At 36.9% G+C, this 25,279-nt stretch overlaps 5 protein-coding genes across 5 annotated transcripts; 4 read left to right on the top strand and 1 right to left on the bottom strand.

The window, feature by feature from the left end:
* The first annotated feature begins 1,842 nt into the window (after positions 1-1,842).
* Positions 1,843-6,527, top strand: LOC113732993 (alkaline/neutral invertase A, mitochondrial-like). The gene is made up of 6 exons (XM_027259085.2): positions 1,843-2,856; positions 3,711-3,870; positions 4,131-4,342; positions 5,017-5,510; positions 5,612-5,660; positions 5,890-6,527. Exons 1-6 carry the CDS (start codon positions 2,083-2,085, stop codon positions 6,214-6,216), a joined length of 2,016 nt encoding a protein of 671 aa, XP_027114886.1. The 5' UTR covers positions 1,843-2,082; the 3' UTR covers positions 6,217-6,527.
* A 139-nt stretch (positions 6,528-6,666) lies between these two features.
* On the top strand, positions 6,667-10,301 carry LOC113732994 (putative pentatricopeptide repeat-containing protein At1g56570). The gene is made up of 2 exons (XM_027259086.2): positions 6,667-7,763; positions 8,432-10,301. The coding sequence occupies exons 1-2, from the start codon at positions 7,146-7,148 to the stop codon at positions 9,641-9,643; spliced, it is 1,830 nt and encodes a 609-aa protein (XP_027114887.1). The 5' UTR covers positions 6,667-7,145; the 3' UTR covers positions 9,644-10,301.
* Positions 10,302-10,740: 439 nt separating this feature from the next.
* LOC113732992 (pentatricopeptide repeat-containing protein At3g62890-like) lies at positions 10,741-14,486 on the bottom strand. The gene is made up of 3 exons (XM_027259084.2): positions 11,647-14,486; positions 11,468-11,537; positions 10,741-11,059 (listed from the first exon to the last, which is right to left on the bottom strand). Exon 1 carries the CDS (start codon positions 14,281-14,283, stop codon positions 11,905-11,907), a length of 2,379 nt encoding a protein of 792 aa, XP_027114885.1. The 5' UTR covers positions 14,284-14,486; the 3' UTR covers positions 10,741-11,059; positions 11,468-11,537; positions 11,647-11,904.
* Positions 14,487-17,544: 3,058 nt separating this feature from the next.
* LOC113729462 (uncharacterized) lies at positions 17,545-18,189 on the top strand. Its single transcript, XM_027253757.1, has one exon. It carries the CDS (start codon positions 17,545-17,547, stop codon positions 18,187-18,189), a length of 645 nt encoding a protein of 214 aa, XP_027109558.1.
* A 3,007-nt stretch (positions 18,190-21,196) lies between these two features.
* LOC113729713 (protein AGENET DOMAIN (AGD)-CONTAINING P1) lies at positions 21,197-24,398 on the top strand. The gene is made up of 3 exons (XM_027253965.2): positions 21,197-21,925; positions 23,473-23,931; positions 24,209-24,398. Exons 1-2 carry the CDS (start codon positions 21,494-21,496, stop codon positions 23,929-23,931), a joined length of 891 nt encoding a protein of 296 aa, XP_027109766.1. The 5' UTR covers positions 21,197-21,493; the 3' UTR covers positions 24,209-24,398.
* The last annotated feature ends 881 nt before the right edge of the window (positions 24,399-25,279 follow it).

Raw genomic sequence — 25,279 nt, 5'->3', positions numbered from 1 at the left:
TACCAAAGCAACTTTATCTCTATTTGCAATTCGTTTCTCGTTAAAGAACCAGGAAAGTCGTAACCCCCTCCTTATTCTTTATTGATAATTCCACGTAACCTTCCTCTGATCCACTAGACTCGTCAGTCGTCACAACGTCGTCACAATGGTAAGCACAACTGCACAATGACAAGGTGGGGACCGGCAAAAGTTGGGGGGGGGGGGACTAACCTGTGTTTTGTTTCCTAAAAAATAAAAATCAGATTTCATTGATAGATTTCTCGAAATATTGTCGAACACGATTTGATTACATCACTGCTATAATGACAAATTAAACATGTTTTTATAGATTTATAGATAAATTTCAAAATTGATAAATCGTTACAGTTCCTTCCATACATGTTGCAATCGTCACATTTACTAATAAACCGCTTTAACCTCGATGATTATAATGACATTTGTCGAAATAGATCCAAAATCTAACAAAATTTCAGATCACAATCAGATCTAAAATAAATTCAGATCTAACAACAAAATTTAAAAAAAATCATAAAAATCTCCATAGGAACCTCTGGAAGAGTAGAAAATTCTCACTCGGAATCTTTTGGAGAAATACAAAACTCTAACTTAAAAAATTTAAAAGAGGCTTTATTATAAAAACAAAATAAAATGAAATTTATAAAGGGAGGTCTTTGAAAAGAGGAGAAGAAGTAGGGAGGCCTTGAGAAAAGAAGAGAAGAAGTGCAGGGCAGACTAACTAATGGTAAGAGCAATTCTTGCATTATGATTTTTTCTTACTCTTAACACTTGATCTACTCACAATTAATTTGTTGCAAAATATTTCTTATTGGAGACCAATTTTTTTGCAATATTTGTCCAAAGACTTGTCAACTGTCAAACATCATCCTTGCAAAAAAAGTGTATAGTAAAAAATAACAAATAAAAATATTTTCAGGACGACTTTTAGCTAAAGGAATGACTCACGTGAATGGGCTGGTGGTTGGCGCCTCTTCCTCGGGACCGTCAGGTCCTGGGGTCGAATCTCCGCAGCAACATCGGCTTCTCCGTGCATCTAACGTGCTAGGTCTGGTTCGGGCGCCGGGCCGGGCCGAAGTGGGATTAGTCGGGCCGCCTTTACGGACTTGACCTGGACACCCACTCCGTCGACAAAAAAAAAAAAATAAAAAAAATAAAAATGACTCAACATATTCCAAATGTATGACAAGGACGCTGGAATAGTGATGAAGATCACTTTTTCCCAAGTTGTATGCCATGTTTTGGCTGGATCCGTTTGGATTGTTTATTTTTAGAAATTTTTATAGAAAAATATATTATAATAATTTGATGTATGTGAGGTAAAAAATTAGTTAAAAAAAAGTTAAATTTTTTTTTTGCAAAAAATCACAATATAAACAAGTCTGAAAATTGCTACTAATGGAGAATGCCCGAATCCTTGAAATCTACTAGCTTTCCGGGGCTGATCTTTCCCCAACCTAAAACTTCACACATAATGGTGCACTCAACATTGATATAGAAGAGCAAAAGGTGGAGGCTTCAAAAAAGAAATTCCAATGCTCAATAGCCACAAGCCCTCTACCTATGCCAACAAAAGTGCTCCCACTCAAAGAAAAATAAAAATAAAAATCCAAAATAAATGAAAGATCTCAAATAATTAGTATACTATTTTTATTTTATAAAAAAGAGAAGGTAAAAGCTATTTTCCAAAAGCCAAAAAGATGAAATCAAAATTTCCAAAAAAAAAGGAAAGAAAATAGAATACAATTAAAATGCTTTTTTTTAAAAAAAAAAAATTTAATTTGGCGTGATTCAAAATTTTGGATGCTTGTAAATGGCAAACTTTTGTGCCAAGACAAAGACCAGAATCCGCCACGGCAGCCAAGCGTCTTTCAGCCTGAAATAAAACTATAAAAACCGCCCCTGTCAACGAACTCAATCTCCCATTCCCCAAGAACATTTTCCACATAATTCATCGTACCATACCTCAATCTTCCCAGGAAGTTTCTGTAATTCGATCTCGAATCTTTGCACAAACAACTTTTATGCTCATATTTGTTCCTGATCAACCATCCCCTTTGCAGACCAATGAAATCGATCAACTTTATGACGATGAAACCCTGTTGTAGAGTTCTAATCTCAAGAAAGATTTCACCTTTTCTGGGCATTCCTTTGCCCAAATCTCACCAATTCTTTGCCCCAAATTCATCAGCTTTTCAATTCAACCAGAGTCTTCATACAGCCCCTAAAACTCGAATCGTGAATCTTCAGAGCATTTTGAAAAAGAACCAGCAACCATTTTTTGCCCCAAGTTCCACCCGGGGTCAATCAAGGATTTTCTCAAGTTCTTGCCTTTGTGGCAAATTATCACACAGGGGGCTATATGTGATTGCCAGGGTTGCATCTGTTAGGAATTATTCAACTTCAGTTGAAACCCGCGTTAATGATAAGAATTTCGAGAGGATTTATGTTCAAGGTGGGCTAAATGTGAAGCCTTTGGTGGTGGAAAAGATTGATTTGGATGAAAATATTGTTAGCAATGAAGAGCCTAATGTCAAGGTTGGCGAGGATAGTTTAGATGATAAGAGTTCTGATGGTTTGAGTTCTGTTGAGGCGGTGAAAAATGTAGGCAGAGAGGAGTCTGAGGTGGACAAAGAGGCTTGGAGGTTGTTAGAGAATGCAGTGGTATCGTATTGTGGCAGCCCTGTTGGGACTCTGGCTGCCAATGATCCAAATGACAAGTTGCCACTCAATTATGATCAGGTGTTTATAAGGGATTTTGTTCCATCTGCCCTTGCATTTTTACTCAAGGGAGATTCGGAAATTGTCAGGAATTTTCTCCTCCATACTCTGCAATTGCAGGTGATTGTTTATTGCTTTTGACGTTGTTGGTTTATTATAATTGTTCAATCTTAATTGAATGTGTGCTTATTTTGTTGCCTATGTAATTTGGTTCTTTTTTTATTGAGAAAAGGGATGTTCCTTGAAGTATTGCTTTGTTTGGTTGCTTTCTAGAATGCAATTCTTCTTTTGCATATGTTGGGGATTAAATATCGAATGAAATTTATGTCTTAATGTACATAAAATAGCAAACAAACCAGAATTATACCAGTGTAAGAACAAATATGTTCATTTTAGATGATCATTGATTTTAAGCTTTTTAATTGTCTTAGAGTGCATGACCATTAGCAATTAGAATGAGTTACCTGCTTTTGTATATTGCACTTGTTGTACAATTGTCTGTTAATGCTTGAATTATTCTCGATGCTAGAGACCGAGCTGCAACATACATGTTTTGTTTTCTTTCTTTTTGTAACTTACTGTTTCAATGTGACTAGTGGTGTATAGTACAGTGACTATGAGATAATTAGATGGGCAATGTGAAGCGAGACTAAGATAGTTGGCATTGATCAGGGACTCACAAAAATTTTGGTGGTTTTTCATAGTTTTCAGAATTTCTCTGTACTTGTTTTGCTAAACATGTGTATGGGAATCCTTTTTTCTGGATATCTTGTTGGTAGATTTTTTCCTCATTACATAATGGATGTTGGTGTTGCCGCTGCACAAAATGTTATTGCTGCTTTTGATATGACAAATATAATTTATTGGCTAGAAAAACATACATGTTCTTGATGGGGCATGTATGGAGGACTATTTCTGCTAGATGTGCTATTTCTTCTTGTTCAATTTCCCTTACATTGCCTTGTTTACTCCAGAGTTGGGAGAAAACAGTCGACTGTTATAGTCCAGGGCAGGGGTTGATGCCAGCAAGTTTTAAAGTAAGAACTGTCCCTCTTGATGAGAACAAGTCTGAAGAAGTTTTAGACCCAGATTTTGGGGAGTCAGCTATTGGCCGTGTTGCTCCTGTTGACTCTGGTTAGTGTGTTTCCAGTGGTAATTGCTGCAACTAATTTACCTTGTGTCATAACTGAATTGAAATATGGCCTTCTACACTATCTTTCTTGAGTCAGTGTATTTTTTCATCTCATTTAAAAGAATTTAGTTTTAAGGGTTCCTCCTTTCTTGTGAGTGGAGGGGGTGGCAATTTGGCTAGAGACTTTGGAATTTCTTGGTGTTTTGAGTTACAGTATCAAATTGATACTGAAATGTTTTTGTGCTTTCGGATTTCTTGATAGGATTGTGGTGGATTATTTTACTGAGGGCTTATGGAAAGATCACTGGTGACTATGCATTACAGGAAAGAGTGGACGTTCAGACAGGCATAAAACTGATTCTGAACTTGTGTTTGTCTGATGGGTTTGATATGTTTCCATCATTGCTTGTCACTGATGGCTCCTGTATGATTGATCGAAGGATGGGTATTCATGGCCATCCATTGGAAATTCAGGTAAGTTCATGTTCCCAATGCCTCTCGTATCTATTCTAACTATACCATAAGCATCTCATATAGAAGGGTTGAGGACACTGCAGTGCTTTTTCCATTTGGAAGAACTATTAATGAACATGAGTTCTTTGCCTCTCCTGTGTACTAGTAAATATTCTGTGTTGGGAACTGGTTAATTTATTGTATAGATGGTCAGGTTACGAGTTAAATGTTTTGATTAATTGTTGATAATAGCATTTGGATTTGTTTGGAAAAACAAGAGCCTCTGCTGAAACTTTTTGACTTCTATTTACCACTAAAGTGTCTACTATTACTGCGATCTCTCAAACAATCTGCACGCTCTTTTGCTTTCATTGAGTAGTTGATAAAGTGGAATCATACTGCTGTTGCATCCTACGATTACCATTATAGACTCTGTCTATGCCCTTCTGTTCACCAAAAAGGGGAAAAAGTAATAATGATGTTTGTGACGTGGTATATTATCTGTTTAAGTTTTCAAATTTTTACTTCTCTGGCTGTTTGGAATAGAAATATTTACTTCAAATTATCGACAAAGTGATTTGTATGATATTTTCTGCCTGTATTTTAACACTCATTACTAGTACTTTTATTGAGTTTTTGTCATATTTAACTACTTCCAGAGCTGATGGAATTCATAACCATTTCTTATGCTTCAGGCCTTGTTTTACTCTGCTCTTCGTTGCTCTCGTGAGATGCTTCGGGTAGATGACGGATCAAAGAATCTAATAAGGGCCATTAATAATAGACTCAGTGCATTATCATTTCATATCAGAGAATATTATTGGGTTGATATGAAGAAGATAAACGAAATTTACAGATACAAGACTGAGGAATACTCTACAGAAGCCACAAATAAGTTTAATATCTATCCTGAACAAATACCTCATTGGTTAATGGATTGGATTCCTGAGAAAGGTGGTTATCTTATTGGTAATCTACAGCCAGCTCATATGGACTTCAGATTCTTTACTCTTGGAAATCTCTGGTCCATTGTTTCGTCTTTGGGTACTCCGAAACAGAATGAGGCTATTTTGAATTTGATTGAAGCGAAGTGGGATGACCTTGTGGGTCTCATGCCTCTAAAGATATGTTACCCTGCTCTGGAGTCTGAAGAGTGGCGTATAATCACTGGTAGTGACCCAAAGAATACGTGAGTTTTCTTCCATCTCTTGTACTATCAGTTTTTAGCTATACCTAGGGTTCGATATTGAGGTGATTATATTTTGACTTTGATGATATTGATGTTTGCAGACCTTGGTCTTATCACAATGGTGGATCATGGCCTACGCTTCTGTGGCAGGTAGTTATTTTATTAAGCTGTAGTAATACAGTTTCTGTTTTGGGGCAAATTACAAATTGCATGTGATCCGTATCACTGGTAGTTGAAGATCAACTTATTGGAGGAGGATGACCTTTTTTTATTCTTTATTTTTGTTTGAGAACAGATTCAAGAAGTAAATATGTTGAAAAAAAGAAATTACATATTTTAGGGAATATGCTAAAATATTTTTCTCCGTTTTTTCTTTTAGTTCACACTGGCGTGCATGAAGATGGGGAGGACGGATCTGGCCAAGAAGGCAGTTGATTTAGCAGAAACAAGGCTTCCGGCAGATCGCTGGCCTGAATACTACGATACTAGGTATGGGAAATTTGTTGGAAAGCAAGCCCGACTGTACCAGACATGGACAATAGCTGGATACTTAACATCTAAAATGCTTTTGGAAAATCCTGAGATGGCTTCTCTGTTATTCTGGGAAGAAGACTACGACCTTCTTGAAATTTGTGTTTGCGCTCTTAGCAAATCCGGGCGTAAGAAGTGCTCCCGAGGCGCTGCCAAGTCCCAGATTCTTGTGTAATGAGATTAGCTGAAGGTGAAACAGCTTTTGCCTGTACAGTTACTAGATTGTAGGTTATAGCAAGCAAAGGGCACTTTTAAGCTCAAAGATTTAACAGTTAACACAACTAGATTCGCTCTAAGATCATTGTAAAATTGTAATAATTCATTTGTAGTCCGATTAATAGTTATAGTTGATCGGCTTAGGAAGTACAAAACTACAAATAGGTGGCTTTGTTGAGAGCCACCTTTGACTGTCCATATGAATATTATGTAGCAAGAATGTCATGTTTGTAATGATATCTCTGCTGTGGGCGGAGAGATTTTCTTGTAGTTTTCCCTCGTTTTTTCCCTTTCTGCCTAAACTTTTCAGTATTACAATCACTTGGGATGTAGTAGATTATGCTTGTAAATTTATTGCTGCTGCAATTTGATGTGTTGCAGATTTGCAGTTGTAATATTAGTGCTGTAACCAGTGCCTTTGCTTTTCGTTTTCTGAGATTCAGCTATTGCTGTTTACGGATAAAACATAAAAGGAACTGTGATGGGAATTACCATATGGCACCAATATATTAAGAGTTCTCGTCAATGATTCTCTCGTCTAGTGTCATCTGCTAGCGTTATATAGTAGACCTCCAATTCTATTGTGCCCTATAGGCGTAAGCTCCAACTCTAGGGAGACCTGTTATTAGGATTTGGGAGACCAGCGAAAGCAAAATCTTGCTCAGTTTTGATATCCCAATGTGCCATCCGAATGAGGGCGGTGGTAGATAGGGAAAGGTGGAAATAGAATCAAATTTTTGTCCTTGGCGGCGTTTCTTTTGTTTGAACAGAATATTTATTGCGAACTGCTGCATTTCTTAGTCCTGTTCCAGAAGAAGTTGGCGAAGAAGTCCAACTTCTTCTACACCATATGATAGTGTAAAAGTTACGTACAATAATGCATTACGGATGAGTACAAGAAAACGGGTGTCCACCATTTTCAACCATCAAATCCCTCAGACAATCAGGAACTCGCTTCATTGGCTACAAACCGAAGCAACCCATTTGAGCCCGCCATTTTTACCGAAACCCCCTTCATATCTGGCTACCAACATCATCAAATCGTACTTTGAAAATGGCCAAATACAAGAAGCACAGATATTGTTCGATGAAATGCCGAGGAAAGATGTAGTTGCATGGACGGCCATGATTTCCGGTTATAATTCCTGTAGCTTTCACAAGCGTGCATGGAGTTTGTTTTGTGCCATGATGAGGGACTGTAGAGGCGTGGTACCTAATGAGTATACGTTTTCTAGCACGCTGAAGGCTTGTAAAGGCATGAAATCGCAGTTTTGTGGCTCTTTGGTTCATGGTTTGGCCATCAAATATGCCATGCCTGGATGCATTTACGTGGATAATGTACTTCTGGACTTGTATGCAACTTGTTGTGGGAATATGGATGCGGCAAGCATGTTGTTTGGGGAAATTGGCACAAAGAATGCTGTGTCATGGACAACATTGATTGCTGGATACACTCATCAGGATGATGGTTATGGTGCACTTCAAGTTTTTAGGCAAATGCTACTGGTATGCACTCTCTACATCCCAATTTTGTATGGTCTCTTTCTTCATAAGAAAGAATTTCAGACTAAAATGGGAAGGAGGGGGTGTACACTTGTCATCACTGAATGTAACAAAAATCTAAATAAGATGGCTAGAATCTTAGTGGGTGGTCTATAAAACGATCAGTATACATGAAGTTAGAATGTTGTCAAGGATGTGTTCCCTATATTTGACTCAATAGAGTGGACAAATAAGAAATCAGAAGATGATCAAGTTATACAAATTAAGTGGGCAAATAAGAAATCAGAAGATGATCAAACTGTGCGTATCATTTTATATCAAAGTATCGTATTTTCTCTGAATCTTTTGCTATCCACCAACAGCAACATAAACATGCTATTACAATAACGGAATGTGATAGATGATACTCTTCTAGATTATATGCCTCAAGCTCTGGAAAGAAGTTGAATTAGTTTTTTTTTGTTTTTTTTGTTTGTTTGCTCGGTGTTGGTGGTTGTTGTTGTTGTTATTATTATTATTTATTTTTTGGGGGATTCCGCCTAACAGATGCAGTTGAGGGATAAATTGTAGTGCAAGTCATGATCTGCAAATGATGTTTAAATCTTTTTTTTGTCAATTGTTACGCAGCAAGTCTAAGTTGTCACCTTCTTTTGTGTCTTTTTGGTGGACAGGCAGGAGAGGAGCTGAATCCGTATTGCATTTCAATTGCAGCTAGGGCTTGTACCTCAATCGGCTCATATATGCACAGCAAGCAAATCCATGCAATAGTGGTCAAGAATGGGTTCGAATCCAATACACCTGTAATGAATGCCATCATGGACATGTACTGTAGATGTGGTAGTTTAGGCGAGGCAGATGTCTGTTTCCATGTAATGACTGAGAAAGATTTGATAACATGGAATACTTTAATTGCTGGATATGAGAAGTCTTATCCTAACAAGTCACTCAAAATATACTCCCGAATGGAATTAGAAGGTATTAGTCCCAACTGCTTCACATTTACCAGCATTTTGGCTGCTGTAGCTAATTTGGCAGTCTTGAGCTTTGGAGAACAGGTTCATGGATTAATTGTTAAAAGAGGCCTTGAAGGAAACTTAGAACTGGATAATGCTCTGATAGATATGTATGCAAAGTGTGGCAACATCATGGATTCTCGTAAAACTTTTGATCGGATGCCTTCTAAAAATCTTGTTTCTTGGACCTCTATGATGATAGGATACGGCAGCCATGGTTATGGAAAGGAAGCTGTTGATTTGTTTGATGAGATGGTGAAGTCTGGGATTATGCCTGATCGGATTGTTTTTATGGCAGTTGTGGGTGCTTGTAGCCATGCTGGTCTAGTAGAAGAAGGTTTAAGGTACTTTACATCAATGGTTCATGACTACAATATCAAGCCAGAGCAGGAGATTTATGGTTGTGTGGTAGATTTGCTAGGACGTGCAGGGAGGGTTGAGGAGGCTTATGAGCTAATCAAAAGTATGCCTTTTCTGCCTGATGAAACTGTTTGGGCTGTATTTCTGGGAGCTTGTAAAATGCATAAACGTCCAGAATTGGGAAAATTAGCAGTAAGTAGAGTGTTGGAACTGCGGCCAGGTATTGCAGGGACTTACATCACGTTATCAAACCTCTGTGCTGCTGATGGAAACTGGAGAGAGTTTGCAGCAGCTCGGAAATTAATGAGAAGACTGGGGAACAAGAAAGAGACAGGGAGAAGCTGGGTTGAATTGCAGAATGAAATTTATTGTTTTGTTGCTGGAGATAAGGTGGGTTCTCATATGGAATGGGTTTACAGGGTTCTAGAAAAGCTGCTACAGCATATGAAGGATGCTGGATACTTTCCTGAATTAGATTATTTTCTACATGATTTAGAAGATGGGACGTGATGGTTGCAATTTGGAAAAGCCATGGAGGATCGTGATGTAACTGTGACAAAAATCCTTTGATGAGGCATGAAATAGTAAGAGCATAGCTAAGAGAAAGCCTTAGTGTTGAAGGGAAATAACTTATCAGCAGGAATCAGTTGTGATCTGACGAGCATTACAGGCAAACAACATTTTCCCTACTCCTCAAGATATTCGAATGAAAAGAAGAATGGCCAACAGATGGAACCGTCAGTTTTCTACCGTTTGACAGACGAGAGTTGCTAAAAGCTTTACAAAAGAAGCTCCATCTTCACGGGAGATTAAATATATCAGCAGGATTCTGGAAGTTCTCACAAGGATTAATTGAAAAGGGAGATGTTTCCTACCACTCCCTGCAAAATTCTAAGAAACACAACATAATCTTAGATGGATCGATCATTGTTCTACCCCAGATGCCCGTTTGTATGATCTTCACATAAAAAATTGACAATAATCACATTGAATTATTCATCTGTACGCTGGTTTATATTTAGAGATAAAAGCTTGTATTGTTCTTGGATTTCTCTCTTTTGGATAACTGTTTCTAGTTTGAGAGCACAGCGGCTTGCACAAGTGCTTATCAGAAAAGAAAAAGCTCAAATTTCTGATTCAATAAATTTACTTTTAACAGGGAATGAAACTTTGTGTATGCATAGATTTAACAGGGAATGAGACTTTCTGGCCATTCAACATAATTTTTCCAAATTAGAAATTGAAATGGATTCCATACTTATTGTCAATATGTTATCAAATACTGATACTGAAACTCATGAATTCTCTCCTATTCTAACTTATTGCAGAATACGCGTGGGACAATTCCTTCAGGTCTCATTGAGGCATTACTATAGAGAAGCCAGCCGCTGCACAAACGCTTTGGCTAAGCTGGGTGGAAGTCTACTGGAATCTTTTATTTTGTATCATTTATGCCCTGACTTTATACCCCTACTTTTGGATGATTTGAGGGGTGTTGCTTTTTCTAGGAAGACAGTAATTAATCCTTGTTAAACTGCTTTATTTTTTTTTCTTAATTGAAATGCTGTTGTTTACCAAAATAAAAGAGGAAAAACCAGACGTCCAAATTGAGCAAAACAGCCTGCGAGACTTGCAATTGCTAGTCTGGGATTTTATATTGCCCTCTGATCATTCTCGAATTTCTGTTGGTGAGTGGGAGGGGCTAAAACCATATAGGACACTTCAAACATTCATTCCTACAACATTAGCTATTAACGAAGAGATTGAGCTAGCTGATGCAATTTGAAAAAGAACAAGCATGCTAATTCTGTCACTTTTCTTGCTAGAGGATTTGCAAATGATTCAATGCCTGTGCTTCGCTGAATGCTGCATCTGCAGGAATTTTCTGGTTTATGATAATGCTGTGTAGCCTGTAGGGATAGTTTCCTACATTTGGATTTGAAACAAGTGTCAGGATGAATGCAGTCTGTTACAGAATTCAAGATCGTTCATCTTTCAAACCAGCCTAGATAGCCATAAGCCATGATAATCAGATACAACTACAATAAGATTTGGTAAAATATGGATGTTTTTTAATATCAAAGAATCAATATTATCAACTGTTTTGGTCTATAATCTCATAATTTCAGAGACAAGTAATTCATGTAGTTAGAAGTACCACTTTAACACAGGACATTTAGTCTCCAGATGTTCATTCTGTTAGATCTATCTCTCTTGGCGTTACGCAATCATAAGTAATCCAAGAAATCAGAAGACTTTTCAGTCAACCTAATTTTTGCTGACTGATGACAAAATTAGCAACTGAAATAAACAAGAAATTTTGGACTTCCATACCTACTGCAAAGAGTCTGACCAAAATGTTCTTCAACAAGCTCCATGGAAGTCATAGTGGCTCAATGGCAACCTGCACAGGCTAAATACAAAATAATGACACTGATGGGAAAGCCCTCACAGAGGGTGAAGACAAAAGAAAACGGAACTAGTGTAGGGCAGAGAAATTAAAAAATACATGCCTTTCCATCTTTGCCAAGGCCCAACGAGCCGATCTTATGAGGACAAGAAACAGAAGATCCAAGGCACGTTCAAAGCATATGCTCGGTATAATTTACAACCCACTCGTTCTAGTTTCACTTGTGATGGTAAACCCACAAATGATTATGTTAGTGCTGGCATATTCTCAGGAGCAAGGAAGACCAAGCCATTCAGTAACTTATACATAACATTTCGAGCCTACTCTCTTTAACTGATTCTCTGCATCCTGGCATATGTTACTACCAATAGTCCATGCAAGAACAAGAACCATCTCTGAAGTGGTGAAAACGATGTCGATCCCTCACCGCAATTTCACGATTAAAAGCTGTAGAAATTAGCTTTGCAGCCTCATGACAATCACTACAGATTCGCAAGTTTTTCATTATCCTTATTGGTGTTGGTGATCTAATTGCAATAAGTCCAAAGGCAATAGCAAGCTTCTCACTGTGTCTAAACAAAGTAGTTTCCTTCTCCTCCTCATCAATGTCAAAGAAAACCTCATTGACACCAGGTGCATAACCTAATATTTTCAGTCTCTTAGCCATTTTATCTAACATTATCTCAATCTCTTTCATTTGAGGGTGTGATTCGTCACCTGCCAGGAATTCATGAACAACACCATTGGCTTCAATCATACTGCAACCAGGCACTTTAACAACACCTTGCTGCATCATTGTCCCTCTGATCTCCATAACATCATTCCAATCACCTTTCGAAGCATATATGTTGGACAATAATACATGGAAGCCATCATGATCAGGCTGAAGCTCAATAAGCTTCCTCCCCACCCTTTCTCCCATTTCATTGTCTCCGTATTTTTTACAAGCTCCAAGCAAGGCACCCCAAGTTGCAACATCTGGCACCACAGGCATACTATGAATGAGCTTCTCAGCCTCTTTCAGAAGGCCCGCACGTCCAAGAAGATCAACCATGCAGCCGTAGTGTTTAATATTAGGTTCAACATTGTATATCTTGGTCATCGACTCAAAGTAACCACGCCCGAGATCTACTAGGCCCATGTGTCGACAAGCCCCAAGAACTGCCACAAATGTTATCTCATTAGGTACTACTTCACTTATTTTCATCTCTTCAAAGATCTCAAGGGATCTTTCCACCTGACCATTCATTGCTAAACCAAGAATTAGAGCATTCCAAGTGGAAACCCCCTTATCTTTCATGCCGGTAAAGACTTCCACTGCATTTTCCACACATCCACATTTCATGTACATGTCAATAAGGGTGGTGCCGAGAATGATATTTATATCTAGCCCATTTTTTCTTATATAAGCATGTAACCATTTCCCTTGGTCAAGGGCAGCCACATGGGTGCAAGCTGAAATCACACTAACCAGAGTTGTTTCGTCAGGCCTGACATCCTTCATCAGCATCTCTTGAAACAATCCTAAAGTCATTGAAAATTGACCAAGCTGGACATACCCAGAGATCATTGCACTCCATGAAACAGCATCCTTTTCAGGCATATACTCAAATAAAGCTCTAGCTTTTTCCACTCTGCCACATCTCAAATAGCCAGAAAGCATGGAGTTCCAAGAAAACTGATCCAGAAATCGACCAGCATCAAACAACTTTTCCGCGGCCACTAGATCTCCACAAGAAGAGTACATGTGAATCAAAGCATTTTGGAGATTTACATAAGATTCAAAACCAATTCTTATAACCAGACCATGTGCCAATTCCCCTGTTTTAACAACATACAGATGTGAACAAGCAGAGAGCACACTCACCATCACAACTTCATCAGGAGCAGGCCCATTAGAACACATCTCGCCAAACAACTTCAGAGCCTCTTCATACAGGCCATTTTGCTCATAACACGATATCAAAGCTGTCCAGGAGACCAAATCTTTCTCATCAATTTCCCTAAACAGTTGAAGAGCCTCACTCACCCTACCACACCTACCCAACAGCACAATCATTGAATTAGACGCAATTGTATTCCTTTTAGGCATTTGATCATATATCATCTTAGCTTCCTCAACATTCCCTATCTTAACATACCCAGCCAAGATCGAATTCCACGAAACCAAGTCTGTTACAGGACTTTCATCAAACAACTTCCTTGCATCCCTCACGTTCCCACACACTGCATACATATTAACCAAAGTATTCTGCACATAAACATCACTATCAAAACCCATTTTAATCACATGATCATGAAACTCTCTTCCCTCAAATTCTACTAACCTGAATGCACAAGCTTGGACCATTAAAGGATAAGTATAATTATCTACAATCAAATTATTTTTCAACATTAATCTATACAAAAAGATTGCCTCTTTGGGCTTATTTCTTTGAATGTAGGCTCTCATCATGGTATTCCAAATGAACCCATTTGAGTTCTCAATGTGACTAAAGATTCTGTGAGAATAATCGATATGAACAAATGAAGAATCAGTAGAAAACTTGACAATTCTGCTTGCTGCATATGTATCTCTGAAAAACCCAGTTGAGATCATCTGTGAAAGAATCTGGCTGAATTGACTTAGATTGAAACATTTGCGCAAAAGGGCATCTAAGATCGATGTATTTAAGGTTATATTTGAAGAGGTTTGTCCCTGAAAAGTTGGTTTAATAGCATTTAGCTTTGTCAAATTCATATATCCTTGTGCCTGTGTATTTGCGCGCAAATCTGATAGGTTTTTGAGACTTAAACGAGAGGCTAAAAGCTTTAAGATATGAGTTTTGTCGAGCTATGAACTGAGCTGATTAGTAGTGGTATTTAAGATGTATTTTTATTTTCTAAGATATGACCGTTTGAATTGGCGCCTCCACTCTAGAATCATGTGGCGCGCTTATGGCTTGTTTCGCGTTTCAGATTGCCTCATAGGGGATTCTTTTAACCAATATAATTCAACCCATAGTTATTAAAACCAACCCGGCAAGAGGACCGGGTTGACGGGTCAGTGGTTTAACAGTCAGATCATTAGTTGAACTATCAGATCACATTATATAATGAAAAAGTATATAATATAATTAAATAAACATATAAATTATATATAAGTACAAAAATTTTTAAATGTCAACAAGTCTTAACTTATTCATATTTTATAATTCATACACACAAGCCATATCCATATGTGTTCCTTATTTATGAATTCATATTAATATTATACACAAATCTAAATGTCAAACAAAGGAAAAACCCTAATTCTCAAATCTCTTTTCAATTTTTCTAATCTAATTGTCAAAAAGACAACAATGCCCATGTTGGTGTGATTGGTTAAATTAAAAAAATTTGATAAAAAGGTAATTGCAGAAAAATTTTCAAAACTTGCCGAGTTTAGTAGGTCACCAATTCGACCGCCCAAGTCATACGATTCAAAACGAGTAATCTGCAACTCCGATCCAATTACTAATCCAGCTCGATTCCATGACCGATCCACTAGTTTGACCGATTCAACCGTCGGACCGGGCTGAATCGGCAACCTTCCGCCCCTTTTCTTGCTCTTTCCTTGAGCCTCAAGACTCTAAGGTGGTTTCAAAAACAAAAAATAAATGTATTTCAATGTCAATCACATTCATACATAGAATTCGAGTTTCATAATTAGCTATTAAAAAGGATGATTTTATTTGTTAAACACTCAGTGAATATATATTACTAAAACTTATTACTGTAAAGTTTTCATACTCTCTATGGATTTTTATTAAATTTATTGCCATTCTCTAATTTATCATATCCATAGGGATAGTGATTATAGAATTTAAACAAAATGGCTTCTGAGTTTATAAGATCATATATAATCTATGTTTAACACCAATTCCTTATTAAACTTTGAATTTTTCTGATGGGTGTTTATGCGCATTAACACATCTAAATTGCGTCTGACTCTATACACTAATTTTAACTACATTTTTTCGCATTCATATATTTTCTCTAATTAAATTTATTTTTCTAAAAATTTAACACCTAAATTACATACAGATACTCGCTACACAAACCCTTCAACTTTTGTTCCACGAGCGTACCATAAATTGATGGATATTGTATATGGGTTTGTTTGAAATCACAAATCAGAAACCAAGAAAACTATGTCGAGCAAGGAAGGAAAAGAAAATTTTAGGAAATAATATTGTACTATGTTGCCCTGCAATCCAATGGAAGTTTTAATAGGCAAAATTTGTTTGTTTATTTCTGAATACGGATTTTGTAAATGGTATATGTAATGATATAATTTGAACATAACAAGGTCTATATAGAAAAATGAATAATAATAGCATGACAGCGACGATAACTTTGAAAGTTACACACATACTATAACTTGATAAAATAACGACTGACATAGAAAAGGTAGTGAATAAAGGAAAAATAATGGATAAGAGTTCTCTAACTTCAAAAATTACAGCTTTTGTGATAGTTCTATAGAAAATATGAGTTATGTGTTGGAAGGCATAATTGTAACTGACAAATGCTTTGATCCCTGATTTATACCTCAAGTCAATTAGGAGTATTTCTTTCATTCAATTAGGAATATTAATTTTCAATCAAAGACATATTCGCTTAATGCATTAACAACACTCTAAGAAAACCATGTTGAGGTTGTGAATCACTTGAATTGTGAATAAGATCCGTGAAGATTGCCACAAATTCCTCATGCTAAAGTTGTCAATAAAGGAGGGGTGGGAAGGATATTAAATTAAAAAAAAAAAAAACATGGTCAATGAGGTGGTTGTTATCAATGAAAGGGATAATTTCAGAAACCTCCTTCAAGGTTTCTGAGAATTTTAGATAAATACCCTCTAATACTGTAAATTACACTAGCATACCCTTAAATAACATGTTTGATAACAATTTTAGCCCAAAAAAAGTGGCTTTGAAAGTGGAGCAAAGTATTGACACATAAATTTCTTCCAGATTTACGTCCCTTGTATGTATGAAAAAAATATTTAACACTTTTTTGTGAGGAAGGTGCCAATTTAACGAAAAAAGAAAAAATTGCCATTTAGGACAAAAATGGCTGTTAAGCCCAGAAAAGAGCAGTTGATAGGCAACGGATTTTTCTTGCTAACATATGTGCCAAAAAAATATTCATGCTATTTTAAATGAAGGTATTCTATAGATAAAGTCTTTTGTGATTATCATCAAATAGCATAAGAGCACATTCACTAGCATAGTATTTAAAGAACAAGCATGTTTTCATCAAGTTATCACAAGAACTCAGTTTATTGAGGGACATCATTGAGGATCAAAAATAAACTATGTGACCATGGCGCAAGGTAGCAATTAGAATTTCTAAAAGCGAAAGAAATCTCAAGAGAGGTTTCAAAAATTTTTCCTAATGAAGATGTAGTTCATATTAAACACTACGTGTTCACGCTATTTTTTGGTAGCTAACAAACCAAAAACTGATATAAAAAATATCTAATTTGAGTGATATGAGGTGATGTGGGTCTATGAAAGCATCAAGAGATTGATCACCATCACAAGAGAAAACAACCCCTTGAAAGAAGTGATACTATGTGACATCCAAAAAAAAATCTAGAGGAAAAAAAACGTTCTATAAGAAGAAATATAACTCATTGAAGGATGGGGGGCGGAAAAAAAGGAAATATAACCCGTTAAAAGGAAGCATGCTATCAAATCCATGCAGCGCAACCAACATGATTTTAGATCCCAAACTGAAAAGGATTTAAAGTCGGTGACATTTTTCCTCTCAGCATTCATATCGAACAAGAAGTCTTTCTTTCCGACGCTATCATCGACAAATAGTATAAATTTGACCCTCTTTATCCACGCTTGACTACAGGTTTCCAAAATTTTCATAGTTCATCTCAAGATTAAATTCTTAACACTCCCCCTTAGGGTTCAATTCCTCAAATCTCCCAAGAATCAGCAGTCTTTTTTTTTTTTCCTTTGGAGGATGGCTGACAACTGTAGATGCACTGTTTACATAGGAAATCTAGACGAAAGGGTGAAGGAAAGGGTACTGTATGATATCCTCATTCAAGCAGGGCCAGTGGTGAACTTGAATATTCCTCGGCATAAAGAAACTGATAAGCTGAGAGGTTTTGCCTTTGCAGAATATGTAACAGAAGAAGCAGCTGAATATGCTGTTAAACTTTTTTCTGGCCTCGTAACTCTCTTCAACAGAACATTAAAATTCTCAATTTCTGGGCAGTACCAAGACAAGCCCTCAATCAAATCACAGCCCACGTTAACTTCCTGTCCCAATCTCAAATCGCCGAGGCTTCCGACAGTTTATTACCAAGAAAAATACTTGGGTAAATCTCGTCTTGTAAATAATAAAGTCATGCAGCTAGGGCTTTCTCCAAACCCAATGATGTTACCGACATCATGCAGGTTTCAAGAGCAACAGGTAAGTTACAATAGACCCAATCTTTGTGACACCAAGAATTTTAAGCTCTCGAATGGATGTAGGCCACTTTACAATAATTTTGATTGTGGTGGAAGAGTTTACAAGGCGGCATTGGCAAAAAATATTTCTTGCTCTAGGTTAGGTCGGTATGGTGCGGAAAATTCTTCCAGGTATTATGCCCCTTATTGATTTTTCTCAAGATGGATACATTCCAATTGCAACCCGTCTTGTGGCGCGGTAGTTCAGGAGCCAATTAGAAGGCTATTCTCGTACAGTTTCTCATCTTTCGTGTTTAATTATGTTAGTTTAAAGTATCTACGTGCGTCTAGGGTTACATGGTGTCTTAGGATTTGTTTTCACTTAAAAATAGTTTGCACTCTTTAACTCACTAGCTAGGATTAATTCTGTCAAATAAAAATCATTGATTATATTGAAGCTTGATATCGTGGAGCCGTATGCTATTAAACAGACTATTATTATCAAGATAGTTTCTGTGTTGAGATCTTTGACAAAGCAGTTGTAATCATTTAAGGGATAAATTTCTTTTTCTTTTTTGACAAGCGACTTCTTTGAGAAAGAATTCTGTTTAATTTTGTAATGATAATTCAATCTGTTTTTATTATTTTTTCCCCTTCCCCTTGTGAAAGGCAATCCCAAAATTGTTGATGCATGTATGTATACGAAGAATTCAAAGAAGAAAAAATGGAATGGCTACTAAAAAAATAGAAAAAAATCATGGGATGAACTGATTTGGATGGTTTAGCCGAGTGAGTTGAGTTGTTGAGACAACCATGCTTGCCTAAACTGACCTAGGCACTTCACCAGGTCGACCTGGGTGATGTGCGTTTGACAAGCCAGTCGTGTGATTATAAAAACCCCACAAGAAGACCAATTGTGTGATCATCAAAATCTCACGAGATAGAATATTATCATCACGACTTGTCAGGATGAGATGAACACATTGATCAACCTTGGAATCTTGATCTTGTGATCATCAGGACCCTACGAGGTAGAATATTACCACCAAGACCTATTAGAATGAGATGAACACATCAACTAACCTTTTGATCAGTTCATCATTGTGACCTATATACACTAATCAATTCATAAATATGACCTGCATACAAAGGACCATAGTTCATGAATATGACCCACATACAAAGGGGTTGTTAAAGGACCGCAGTTCATGAATATAACCTGCACACAAAAAGGGTTGTCAAAGACCGGATGGACGGAGTTGTCAAAGATCGGAGGGAAGGGGTCGTCAAGGGACTGGGGTCTAGTCCTTGTGAGGAAAGGGGTTGTTAAAGGACTAGAGTCTAATCCTTAGGATCAAGTTGGTTGTCAAAGGACTGGTGTCTAATCCCCAAGATCAAGTCAGTTTCTAAGAGAGTTAAGTCAGTTTTCGAGTTATTGATAATTTTTTAAAAATAGTAATTTTAAAAAGGAAGTAAAGAGTTGATTGAGTATCAGATGATCTGGTTTGTATCTGTATTTATACGAACAAATGGATCATATGAATGAATCCTTTGATGATATCCCATGAGTTCCTAATGAAGATGACTATCTGGTTACCATCCCATGAGTATGAATGGATCATAATGAACGAACCCTTTGATGATTATTTCATGAATTCCTGATAAAGATGACTATCTGGTCATTATCCCATGAGTTCTTGATAAGAATTTGGTGATTATTTCATGTTATGAAGTTACTAAGGATAAATTTGATAGTTCGTTCACTTGTCAATTAATAACAACTCTCCTAATTTTGAGATAAGCCTTATCTATGGCTTCGGGCACAAACTATAGTTCAGCCATAATATGTAGTTCAGTGATGTATGACCAATGTAGTTAGAGACTACCATAGTTTGGCCATAATATGTAGTTGGGCTATGTATGACCAATGTAGTTCTACGATATTTGATCAGTTCGACCATATATGACAAATGTAGTTAGACACTAATTTTTTCAGCATCTATACCTACCTTTTGGGAAGTATGATTCTCTTTCTCCTCCTTATTCTCTCCAATTAACTTCATGATCTACAAAATCACTTGCACGGGAAGATCAAGTTCGTGAGAGGACGTTGATAATGAAGGTTTTCCTTTTTATGTACGATATGTACATATTCATGGATGGGAAATCATTTTCTTCCTACTACAAACCATATGAACTATATTTTTCTCCAAGAGATTCCACACGAAATGGCATCACACATATACAGGACGAGAGCAAGAGGATGAAAAAAAAAACTTTTCAAACATGCGTTACACTCTTTCCTCTCCTTCAAATTACTCTTCCAATGAAATATACATGTCAATTTTCTTTTTTCCAGTGTGTGTAAGCTCTATCAACTATGTCTTTTTCCATCAACTTTTACAGAAAGAGGTTAGAGACATGAAGGGGCATAGACATTAAGCAAATACAGGCAATACAAACGATCAATAGAACGATTGAGCTGGTAGCTATTAGTTATGAACACAGCTAAAACAGCAACCTAGGCAAGATAAAATTGTAAAAGGAACTCTTAATTCTCTTAAAAAATTCATCTTTTCTATCCGCATAGGAGCTGCAAAGTTCAATATGGTACCATATGACTTGACAACCAAGACTACCAAACAATTGGAGTAGGGGATCAAAGCAGATATTTTATATACCACTTTTAAAACTGATTTTTACCCCTAAATGGATAGACTAGCATCGTGAACTGCAATTTAAAGGAGCGGAATACACTTCGAACTGTCATCCATATATAATTTGAACTATCGGTTTACTTGAAACTACAAAAGTTTTAAACACCAAATTAATTCATGTTTTTTGCAGCTTTCATTTAGACTCGACGGAAAACAAACAAGGGATTAAGCTCTTACATTTCCAGGCCTATGAGACTTGAAACAAATGGCTAGTAGTAATGGTCATTAGCAATACAGACACAATTAGAAGAAAGGGAAATTCAGCAAACTTGTTTAGAAGTTAAAACCAGTTAGCCTGAATGGTTCGACATTTTTATTTTTTTGGGAGTTTGATTGGACCAAATTTTTTAGTTGGCTTTTTTTTTGGGGGGGGGGGGGGGGTGGGGGGGGTAACGTGTAAGTCAAATCTGGAAACATCTGTTTGCATCTCTGTTTGAGTTAGTAATATATTGTTTATTTTTTTAGTAACATCTGTTTCCTTTATTTTGTATTATCCTTCTGTTTTTACCTTGTATTCTAGTACTCTGATAGAAGCCAAAAATCCTTTTTCACAACTCTTATTATTCCAAAAAAAAAAATCCTATAATCTCATATTACAACTTTTCACTGTAAACCCTCAAATTTCAGTTCTTCCCCAAACCTAGTTTCAATCGAAAACCTCAAACATCCTCTTTACTGACTCTTGATACATACATTGACACAAAAGCATATCTACCTCCCGCCAAATTCTCACCAAAACTCCATAAACCCTAACTAAATAGCTAACGAACTTCCTCCCTTCAAATCCTCTCTTGAATAATGGATTACTTCATAAAAGGTGCCGAAGTCGAAATCAGCAGCGATGAGGACGGCTTTCGCGGCTCCTGGTTCGCCGGAACCGTTATCCGGAAGTTAAAGAATGATAAAATCTTGGTGGAGTACAAAACCCTGATGCAGGACGACTTGAGAAAAATCCCGCTGAGGGAAGAAATCGACGTTGTGCAGCTTAGGCCGCCGGCACCCCGGGAGACTCACCGGGAGTTTAAGGTGAGCGAAGAAGTGGATGTTTATTTTAACGACGGATGGTGGGAAGGCGTGATCACGGGGGTTTCCAAAACTGGAAAGTTTGCGGTGTTCTTTAGGTCTAGTAGGGAGCTGTCGAAATTTCATCCGTCCAAGCTCCGGTTACACCGTGAATGGGTGAACGGCACGTGGGTTCCTCCGTTGGAGATTGAACCAAAAGAAGATAAGGTGTGAGTTAGGGTGCAGAATGCAGGTTCATGAGTTTCTTGATGATTCTGTGGTGTTTGTGCATATTGGTGTGTGTAAAACTGTAAATGTTGATGAATTATTTATTGATGGCTGAGATTGTTATAGTTGGGTGCATGAGAATATTATGCATAGTACATCTGTTAATTCTGTTGTACCTTGAGATTATCGAGTACTAATTAATACCATATTGATGATTTCCGGATCAGTAGAGAATAAATCCAATTTTTAATGTCATATATGTTGCAGAATGTTTTGTAAGTATTTTGTCTATCTTAGTGTTAACTTACTAATGCATGAAGGCGTTCCTTCTGTACTGATTTGTTCAAGTAGGTTATTTAAGCACATACATTAAAACAAAAAAAAAATTCTTTCAGTATATATGTGTTTTGTTAGGTATACAGTAATAAAGATAAGTGGAATTGGATGAAAAAACTGGGGGGAACCGATTCTACAGATTATCTTGTTCTTTACTTATGGTAGAGAAATTATTTATAGCTGACCTCCTCTATGCTATTATTCCGTGAATCTACTTTTGCATTCTGCCATCAAAATTGAATTGCACCAAGGAGAAAATGGAACTGTACGTTGTATGCAAATGCACGTATTCTTGAAGCTGCCATAATTGTATAATGATAATTACTAGTCTATCAGCCTCATTCAATAAGTTTCGCTTCATCTGATCAAATGTGGAACGCTTGACCGAATTTTAGTCATGTTGAGGAAATGCTTACATGATCAATTACCTTCATCTTTATCTGTGAATTGTTGGGGACGGGATATAAAAAAGATATATATATAGCTAAAGTCTGGTGCAACTAGATTTACATAAAGATCTAGAAAATGTGGATACATGACTTTCAGTTTTCAGCTTAATAGATAGATTGTTATCTGATCAAATAGTTAAAGGAACCTTTTGAATACATAATTATGATTCTGTCCAGCTAAAATTTCTGAAGCAAATTCCAGAATCTGTAGAGGTTACTTCACATGTTTGTTCTACATATTATGGGCAAAACAATTAGATGAACGAAATTGTCTGATTGGTGGAACAGCCAAGATCCTGCTGTATCCCCTTGGATTTGTCTGCTATATGGCTATAGAAACAATTAAAAATCATGCTTTGATTGAACAAAACTTGTTATATTCCGCGCTTTTGATTTAAGGTTGTGCAATGATTGTTTTATCTCTGTGCACGTCCACGTCCTTCCTCTGCTTGACTGTTCTAGTGCCTATGAAGGCAAAACCTCAAATAAACCAATGGTTTCCCAGAATCCAACAGTTTTTCACGTGTTGCTTCCTTGATGTTCTCCTGACTGCTTCATTGCGTTTACCACTTTTTTTTTTTTTTTTGGAACAACATATGCCAACCTCTTCCCTCTTTGCCAATATTGAACTCCAATCTTCTAACTTTTACTCCTTGCCTGCCCTTCCAGATGTCTTAACTGTCGCATGGCTACTTGTATTTCTCTGTTTGTTTATAATCAGTCCAATTTTAGCATAAAAATTTACTGTTTTTCGGATTGCAGAAAGTGTCCATATTACCAGCCAAACGGAAGCCTGGCAAAGAAACAGTACAGGAGAAATTTAGCCGAGGGGCAACAGTTGAAGTTCGAATAGATGAAGACGGTTTTCAAGGTGCTTGGATTCCTGCAACTGTCATCAAACGATTTGATGAGGACAAATACCTGATTCAGTATCGGAGTCTGAGAAACGAAGAAGACACAGAATTCTTGAAAGAGGAGGTTGCTAGTATAAACATACGACCACATCCACCGGAAACTGCTTTGGTCGACTGTTTCAAAGTGAATGACAAAGTAGACGCTCTTTTCAATGATTGTTGGTGGGAAGGAGTAATATCCAGAGTTCTTAGGGAGAAAAAGTATATAATCTATTTTCCGGGGACTGAAGATGCTGTGAAGTTTAAGCACTCTGACCTGAGGCAGCACCAGGAGTGGATTGATGGCAAGTGGGCCATTCCTTCCTAGGTAATTGCTTCCAGGAGAAACCTCCATTTAACTTTCTGAAGTTTATCTTTCTATTTTTTTAACTAAAAAAGACACCCAAAAAAAAAAAAAAAAAAAAAAGGAAGAAGTTCTCTGAAGTTGAATATCTCTCCTTGCTTTCCTTATGGTTTCCTGAAAATCTGAATTTCAAGTGCTTTGCTTTATGATTTCCTCGAATAACATCATATGTTCATTAACCAGTGAACGGGATCACATCCTATATGTATTGACTCATTGGTTCATTTGATCATTTCACCAGGCTCTGAATTTCTGACTATCTGGCGGAGCAAGACGACATCCTGCCTGTGTGATTTTTCGTCTTCAAACAAATATCGTGTATATGTATTCAGTTGCATGATTCATATATTCAGATATTCTTGCTTATTTTTACTATCCTCTGAAGTCTGAATGAGGACACTAGAGATGAAGGACCTGCCTATTTGCTTTTCTCTTCTCTGATGCATTACCTTGTGTGGTTTAACTAACTAACCCTAAGCAGAAACTTCTAAGTATATGATGCAGTGGTAACTATCTTGCTTGTGGCTTTTCATTTTTTAACTGCACGTTGCATGCAAACGATTCTGGGAGGCTTGTACAATGGTAAATAAGATAAAGAGCAGGCATGGTGAATTTACATAGGAAATTCATAAAGTGACAATAAGTGTTAACCCCAATGTTAACTCCAAACCCCTTCCTTTCCTTAACCTTTATATATAGTAGTATATAGATAACATTTGGTGTAAATTTGTATAGTTTTAACGTAAATGTGAATTTCATCACTCATATAATTGAGTTGGTACAAAATCCACGATTATACTAAAATTGTATAAATTTACACAAAAAATCGCAATACATCAACCTGATGAAATTGGATAGAATTTAACTTGAAAGGTCCTTGAGTCACATCTCAGTGCCTCTGACTGTTGTCATTGTTTGCTTGTATGAGGCTGAGGCTTAAACCACAGAGACAAGAACTCGAGCAGCAAGTTCATGAAAAAGGGGAGGAAAAAAAAAGTCACTGCCTTGTTTCTTTATGTAGCTTGTGCCTGGGGTCAGTGCAACAATACTAAGCAAAATTTTTTTTTTTTACTAAATTGCTAAGCATGGTCTTAGTGTTAATTTTGTGGTGTTAGTCCATGCCTCCTTACATACATGATGGCATTGCAAACATTTGTTTTACTGCCTCTTGTATAAATCAACCACCATGATCAGCCCTTAAATACTATCTTTGCCGCCCTCTGATAGTTCAATTCGAGCTTGTGATCGAGTTACTTGTACGTTAAATGGCTTTATGATCTAAAATTAATTTCCTTAGGCAAAGCACGAAAAA

Source organism: Coffea arabica, chromosome 2e (assembly GCF_036785885.1).
Source record: "Coffea arabica cultivar ET-39 chromosome 2e, Coffea Arabica ET-39 HiFi, whole genome shotgun sequence".
In the NCBI taxonomy this organism is placed as follows: Eukaryota; Viridiplantae; Streptophyta; class Magnoliopsida; order Gentianales; family Rubiaceae; genus Coffea; species Coffea arabica.
Note: the sequence above shows the minus strand (reverse complement) of the source record. Positions and strands in the feature narration are given on the sequence as shown.

Coding starts and splice junctions, on each gene's coding strand:
- LOC113732993 (XM_027259085.2), top strand. CDS start 2,083: ATGAAATCGATCAACTTTATGACGATGAAACCCTGTTGTAGAGTTCTA. Junction 2,857..3,710: donor TCCATACTCTGCAATTGCAG/GTGATTGTTTAT, acceptor TGTTTACTCCAG/AGTTGGGAGAAAACAGTCGA. Junction 4,343..5,016: donor GCCATCCATTGGAAATTCAG/GTAAGTTCATGT, acceptor CTTATGCTTCAG/GCCTTGTTTTACTCTGCTCT.
- LOC113732994 (XM_027259086.2), top strand. CDS start 7,146: ATGAGTACAAGAAAACGGGTGTCCACCATTTTCAACCATCAAATCCCT. Junction 7,764..8,431: donor TTTTTAGGCAAATGCTACTG/GTATGCACTCTC, acceptor TTTGGTGGACAG/GCAGGAGAGGAGCTGAATCC.
- LOC113732992 (XM_027259084.2), bottom strand. CDS start 14,283: ATGAATTTGACAAAGCTAAATGCTATTAAACCAACTTTTCAGGGACAA.
- LOC113729462 (XM_027253757.1), top strand. CDS start 17,545: ATGGCTGACAACTGTAGATGCACTGTTTACATAGGAAATCTAGACGAA.
- LOC113729713 (XM_027253965.2), top strand. CDS start 21,494: ATGGATTACTTCATAAAAGGTGCCGAAGTCGAAATCAGCAGCGATGAG. Junction 21,926..23,472: donor TTGAACCAAAAGAAGATAAG/GTGTGAGTTAGG, acceptor TTCGGATTGCAG/AAAGTGTCCATATTACCAGC.